The 6,972-nt window shown below is 52.4% G+C and overlaps 1 protein-coding gene across 1 annotated transcript; it reads left to right on the top strand.

Moving 5' to 3' along the window:
* Nucleotides 1-4,704: 4,704 nt before the first annotated feature.
* Nucleotides 4,705-6,559, top strand: LOC119309884 (cytochrome P450 76M5-like). The gene is made up of 2 exons (XM_037585785.1): nucleotides 4,705-5,655; nucleotides 5,739-6,559. Exons 1-2 carry the CDS (start codon nucleotides 4,771-4,773, stop codon nucleotides 6,372-6,374), a joined length of 1,521 nt encoding a protein of 506 aa, XP_037441682.1. The 5' UTR covers nucleotides 4,705-4,770; the 3' UTR covers nucleotides 6,375-6,559.
* Nucleotides 6,560-6,972: the final 413 nt, after the last annotated feature.

Below are 6,972 nucleotides of genomic sequence, written 5' to 3'. Positions count from 1 at the left end.
TTGCATCATGTCATCATGCCATCATATCATTAATTTTTAAAACCTCAACTAAATAAATTGTATGGATTTTTCGATCCATTTAAATCGAGGGACTCACATGGTGACTTCTCTTTATAACATATCCTCCAATATTAGGGAGCTATATTAAATATTCCATTGTTTCGGAAATCACCTTAACACACTTGCAAAATATCCCAATGCCTTTATTATCTTAATTCTTGGTCTCCAACTTTGCCATTTATTCTTTCATCATCTTCCGGAGCTCCACCAAAAATCTCAACATTTTGGCTACTCCTAAAGTCTAGACTCCATTCAAACTCCTTCGGTGCAAGTTAAATAATTTTAGATTTAACTTCTCCTATTTTGTTGGAACCATTTTTGTTGGGTTGGAAATATTCCGTAAAGCCTTAAAAATATGTCCCACCATTTTTTCTTGTTCTTGGCCTTTTCTTTTAATTCTTTTGAATGCTCTCTATTTTTTTCTGCTAAAGAGATAGAGAGAAGGAGCCCAACAGCCTGGGCCTCTTGGACCTCCCAGGCCCAGCCGCCGGCCTCTAAGGCCCAGCCGGCGCCCTACCGACCGAACCCTAGCCCCGCTAGCCCGACTCCCTCGTCCTCTCGATCTCTCTCGATCTCCTCCCTCACGCTGCCATCTTCCTCTCCTCGTTCCCCTCTGCTGCCACCCACGCACACCCATCGGCCGATCCCCTCCCCCTCTCCTCCCTCGCGCCGCCAGAGGAGGCCCTCTCCTCGATCTCCTCCTTCCCCTCCTGTGTGCCTCCACCTCGCCCTTCCTTCTCCCCCGCGTCGCCATCGCCTCCCTCCGCCGTTCGCCTCCTGCAGCCCGAGCGCCTCGACTCAGCGCCGCCCCGCCATGGATGCCGCCCTGGACGCCGAGCTCCTCCGCATCACCCCTGCCTCGACCCTGCTTTGCCTCTGCTCCGTCGCCGGACTGCTGCCCTCCGTCGCGCCCATCCATCCTTCCATCTCCCTGTGCCGCGTCTCGACGGCATGGAGGCCCGAGCTTCGGCTGGGAGCAGCCGCAGCTACGTGGCGCCCCACCTCCAAACGGTCGCGCATCGGTGGCCATGTCTCCGCCGCCTCCTGCCTAGTCTGCATCCCCGTCGCTCCTCCGTGGCCTTCTGCCCGAGCCACCACGACCACGTGCGCCTCCTTCATGGTTGCCGTGCTGTCATTTTTTCATGCCTCGTCCTGCTGCTGTTGGTGCCTCGTGAGCCGCCGATGTCCTCAAGCTGCTCTGTCCGATAGGGCTCCCCTCCAAGACGAGCTGGCTGCCCCGTTGGCCTTGCTGCCTTTGTCGTGGCCAAGTCAACCCCGACGCCCGGAGTCCATCTTTGGTTGCACACCAAGCCGGCCATGCCTTGCTGCCTCCTGTACACTGTTGGTCAATAGTGGATGCACGCCAAGTACTTCGACTACAGCCGGTGTGATTTTTGTCAAGTCCGACTACGACGTGTACGACTACATCCGAGGTGGATTTCGTCAAGTACCCCTTCGGATCGCCAAGTTCATCTACGAAAAGATGTACCATCTACCGTCGCCGTGTACAACGACTTCCACTACGCCGTGTACGACTACCTCCACTACGGCCCGTGAACGACTACTTCCTCTACGAAACGCGTTCCGCCCCGAACGCACGCTTCGAAGGTATAACCCCGAGACACCGTTCGTGGACTGAATGCAGGTGTTGTATGAGATGCTTATGTTTGCACCGTGTCCGAAATTGTCGCGTGCATGTTTCACCTCGTTGCCATGCCACCATCTTGTGGGAACCCGGTATCCGGGATCACCCCACCTTCTATCGGATGTCACGCTCTCATCACTTTTCCTTTTGCACCGGTATCTCCATGAGCTATCGGGACCAGAATGTTGCCGTGGCACCATTTTTGTTTCGCCGCCGTGGCACCCTTTTTGTTCCGCCATGGTGACCAAATGCTTCATAACATGCTCATGTCAACATTTTCATAAAATCGCATAAAACTTGTATATGTCATCCGCATCATGATAACAACAATTAAAATGTTTAAACTTGTTGTTGCATTAAATTGCTAAATGCATATGGGGATTTACCGGATTTGTTGTTTTTATATCCGGCCCCATTTAAATTGTTTAGATGGTATAGTTTATATTATGCTTCACCTCTTGCCATGTTTAACAACAGTTAATATTGTTGGGTAGCTTAAACGAGAGATAACTAAATAATTGATGTGGTGTTCCGTCAACATGCACCTCGTTGCATATTGAGCTCCACTTAACTTGTAGTATTGTTTGTTGCACTTTCCCATGCCATGCATATTTAAACCGGACATGCATCATACTTGTTTGCGCATCATGCCATGTTTATGTGATGTTTGTTTACTATGTTGTTTGTTTCTTTCCGGGTTGCTTCTCTCGTTAGCTTCGGTTTCGTTCCGGAGTTGTGAGGATTCGTTCAACTTCGTCCGTCTGTCTTCTTCATGGACTCGTTCTTCTTCCTTGCGGGATCTCAGGCAAGATGATCATACCCTCGAAATCACTACTATCTTTGCTATGCTAGTTTGCTCGCTCTTTTGCCATGCCAATGCTACGATGCCTACCACTTGCTTGTCAGCCTCCCAAATTGCCATGTTCAACCTCTAACCCACCTTGTCCTAGCAAACCGTTGATTGGCTATGTTACCGCTTTGCTCAGCCCCTCTTATAGCGTTGTTAGTTGCAGGTGAAGATTGAAGTTTGTTCCTTGTTGGAACATGGAGATACCGTTCCTTGTTGGAACATTTATTTGCTTGTTGGGATATCACAATATATCTTACTTAATTAATGCATCTATATACTTGGTAAAGGGTGGAAGGCTCGGCCTTATGCCTGGTGTTTTGTTCCACTCTTGCCGCCCTAGTTTCCGTTATATCGGTGTTATGTTCCCGGATTTTGCGTCCCTTACGCGGTTGGGCTATTATGGGAACCCCTTGACAGTTCGCCTTAAGTAAAGCTTTTCCAGCAATGCCCAACATTGGTTTTACCATTTGCCACCTAGCCTTTTTCCCTTGGGAGTCGCGCATCCCGAGGGTCATCTTTATCTTAACCCCCCCGGGCCAGTGCTTGTCTAAGTGTTGGTCCGAACTAGAGTCCTGTGCAGCGCCCCCTCGGGGAAACTCGAGGTTTGGTTTTAGTTGTATGGAGCGCTCATCTGAGTGTGCCCTGAGAAAGAGATATGTGCAGCTCCTATCGGGATTTGTCGGCACATTCGGGCGGTGTTGCTGGTTTAGTTTTACCCTGTCGAAATGTCTTGTTGTACCGGGATACCGAGTCTGATCGGAGTGTCTCGGGTGGAGGTCTATTCCTTCGTTGACCGTGAGAGCTTGTGATGGGCTAAGTTGGGACACCCCTGCAGGGATTTGAACTTTCGAAAGCCGTGCCCGCGGTTATGGGCAGATGGGAATTTGTTAATGTCCGGTTGTAGAAAACCTGAAGTTGACCTTAATTAAAATACATCAACCGTGTGTGTAACCGTGATGGTCTCTTTCCGGCGGAGTTCGGGAAGTGAACACGGTGTTGGAGTTATGCTTGACGTAGGTTGCTATAGGGTCACTTCTTGATCATACTATTATCGACCGTGCTTTGCCTTCTCTTCTCGCTCTCATTTGCGTATGTTAGCCACCATATATGCTAGTTGCTTGCTGCAGCTCCACCTCATTACTCCATCCTTCCTATAAGCTTAAATAGTCTTGATCTCGCGGGTGCGAGATTGCTGAGTCCCCGTGGCTCACAGATACTTCCAAAATCAGCTTGCAGGTGCCGTTGAGTCCGTACAGATGACGCAACCAAGCTCAGGAGGAGCTCGATGAAGATCTTGTCCTTTGTGTTGTTTCCGTTCTAGTTGATCAGTAGTGGAGCAAAGTTGGGGTCGATCGGGGACCTTTGTCGCATTTGGGGTTCTTCTTTTATTTAGGCTCCGTAGTCGGGCCCTGATTGTATTTGGTTGTTGTAATGCTTTATTCATGTAATTGTGTGAAGTGGCGATTGTAAGCCAACTATGTATCTCTTTTCCTTATGTATTACATGGGTTGTGTGAAGATTACCTCACTTGCGACATTGCTTTCAATGCGGTTATGCCTCTAAGTCGTGCTTCGACACGTGGGAGATATAGCCGCATCGAGGGCGTCACATGCAGCTACTGCTCCTCATGTGTCGTCTCGCCAGCTAACCTGCTGCCTCCCTACCTCGTGGGCCATGGCTATCGCAAACCTTAGGGGGGGCCTCCGGGCCGGCCCTTTGCTAACGGCTATTGGGGTTCGGCTAGGTGCATGTTAGAAGAGGAAAACCGAATTTATCCTCCTCTAACAATGGATAGGGGATCGGTTAGAGTTGCCCTAACTGAAATGGTATAAATATAATTATGTGTGCTAATAGAGACAAATCTAGATACATCATTTATCTAAGAAATTTGCACTCCAAGTTGGAACATAGAAAACTCGAATACTTACTCAACTTGTCTTCCACGACTTCTCAAAGCAATAGAAAACTGCATTGCCAAATTCATGTTCTCTTTCCCAACTTGATCGAAACAGCGCACGCTTTGCAACTTGCAACTATTGAAAATGTTTAATTTAGTACTTGGATGTTTGAACCTTGTGAAACAAGTTATGTGCAACCTTTTTATGTCACAAAATCGTGCAATTTTGCAAACATATGTAACTGAGATAGCTCGGAATCTTGGCAACGAAACCTTACAAGTCAAAATACATCTTCAGATCTTGTGTGTCATTCAGTCATGGAGCCCACACCCTTGTCAGCGTGCATCTCGCTGCTCTGTATCGCGCTGCTGTGCCTCCTATGGCACAAGTCAACGAAGCCCCCCGCCGGTGCGCCTGCACCGCCACCGCCGCCGGGCCCAACTTCGTTCCCGGTCATCGGCAACATCCCGGACCTGGTCCGCAGCGGCGAGCTACACCGCTCGCTCGCTCGCCTGTCGGCGTCCTACGGCCCCGTCATGTCGATGAGGCTCGGCATGGCGAGCCTCGTCGTGCTGTCGTCCCCGGCTACGGCGCACGAGGCGCTCCACAAGAAGGAGGGTGCCGTCTCCTCCCGGTGGGTCCCCGACAGCGCCAGCGTCATGGGCCACAGCGACATCTCCATGGTGTGGCTCCCGAGCTCCAGTCCGCTGTGGAAGCACCTGCGCACCGTGGCGAGCACCCTGCTATTCACGTCCCGGCGGCTCCGCGCCAGTCGCGCCATCCAGGAGCGCAAGGCCCGGGAGCTGGTTGACCACTTGCACGCGTGCTCCGGGCGCCCGGTGCGCGTCGCGCTCCCTGTGTTCAGCGCCGTGCTCAACATGCTGTCTAGCGCTCTGTTCTCGGAGGACGTCGTCGAGCTGGGGTCGGTGTCCGGGCAAGAGTTCATGGAGCTCATCGCAGACTCTAGCGCGGAGACGGCCAAGCCGAACATCTCTGACTTCTTCCCATTCCTCAGCTCGCTAGATCTCAGCCGCCGCCGCCGCGCGGTCGCCGCGAATCTCAGTAGATTCTATCAGTTTTTCGACGCTGTCATAGACCGTCGGTTGAACAACGCCGAGAAGCCCGGCGACCTGCTGGAGTCGCTGCTCGAGCTCCCCGCCAAGTCCCAGCTCGAGCGGCCGGTGATCCGAGCTCTCCTAACGGTACGTCACATCTTCCGAGACGATCCACGACTCACGAAATTAAAGCTGTAACCGTAGTAATTAATCTTGCTGTCATGAACCAGGATCTGTTCATCGCTGGGAGCCACACGACCACGACCACGGTAGAGTGGGCGATGGCGGAGCTGCTCCGCAACCCGACCAAGATGGCGAAGGCGCGCGCCGAGCTCAGGGAAGCGTTCGGATCCGGCAACGCAGAGGAAGGTGACCTCGCCAACCTCCCGTACCTCCAGGCCGTGATGAAGGAAACGATGCGGCTGCACCCCCCAGCGCCGCTGCTGCTGCCGCACGAGGTGTCGGAGACCGGCGTGACGCTCGGCGGCTTCTCTGTGCCGAAGGGCGCCCGTGTCCTGATCAACGTGTGGGCCATCGGAAGGGACCCCGAGGTGTGGGCCGAGCCGGAGGTATTCATGCCGGAGAGGTTCTTGGACAGGGAGGTGGACTTCCGTGGGAGGGCGTTCGAGTTCATACCGTTCGGATCGGGGCGGAGAGCGTGCCCAGGGATGCCGCTGGCCGTGACGGTCGTGCCCATGGTGTTGGCATCGCTGCTCCACGAGTTCGAATGGAGGCTGCCGGATGGGATGGTGCCGGGTGATGTTGATCTCAGCGACCGGTTTGGCGCCGCGCTAGAGCTCGCCGTTCCTCTAAGGGCCGTGCCGGTTTGGACGAAAGGCGCGGAGGATTTGAGTTTTTCTTCGTGACGAACTCGTTACTCGCTGACTACTTTTTCTTGATTTATTTTCACCAATGTACTAAACATTTCACATTTGCATTCTTATTATAAGTGCACATTTTGTTCGTGTGAGTACTGTGTTGTAATTTTCTTTCGTAGGAGGAGCTATGTTTATTTATGATTTTGTTATTAAAAAAAAGATCGGGGGCCAAACCGGTATGCACGCTCTAGCGGCCGAACCCACGCTCTCCACTCTCTACCCGACCGACCGCTGCCGCCACTGCCACCGCAGATCTGTCCGTTGACCGAGCTTGCCACGCCACCGTGTCGCGCCGCGTCTTATCGAGATGTCGTCTATCGCCATCTCCCCAAGGGAAATGACCATAACATCTCTCCATCTTTTCCAATATCGATGGGAGATCATGAAGAGGGGGATCCGATCTCGGACCCCATGGAGGATTTGGGGAAGCCCATGCCGCCAAGCCACCTGCCGCTAGCGGCGAGACTTCGCAGGATTCACAACATCATTAGGCGGGAGGAGGCGTATGATAACATCCCACTGGCCATGAAGCTTGCTCAGATCTATCGACATAAGGAGATGGAAGCGGAATAGAATTCAAGTACAT

Source organism: Triticum dicoccoides, chromosome 5B (genome assembly GCF_002162155.2).
Source record: "Triticum dicoccoides isolate Atlit2015 ecotype Zavitan chromosome 5B, WEW_v2.0, whole genome shotgun sequence".
Lineage (NCBI taxonomy): Eukaryota > Viridiplantae > Streptophyta > Magnoliopsida > Poales > Poaceae > Triticum > Triticum dicoccoides.
This window is presented reverse-complemented; position numbering and strand designations above follow the sequence as displayed.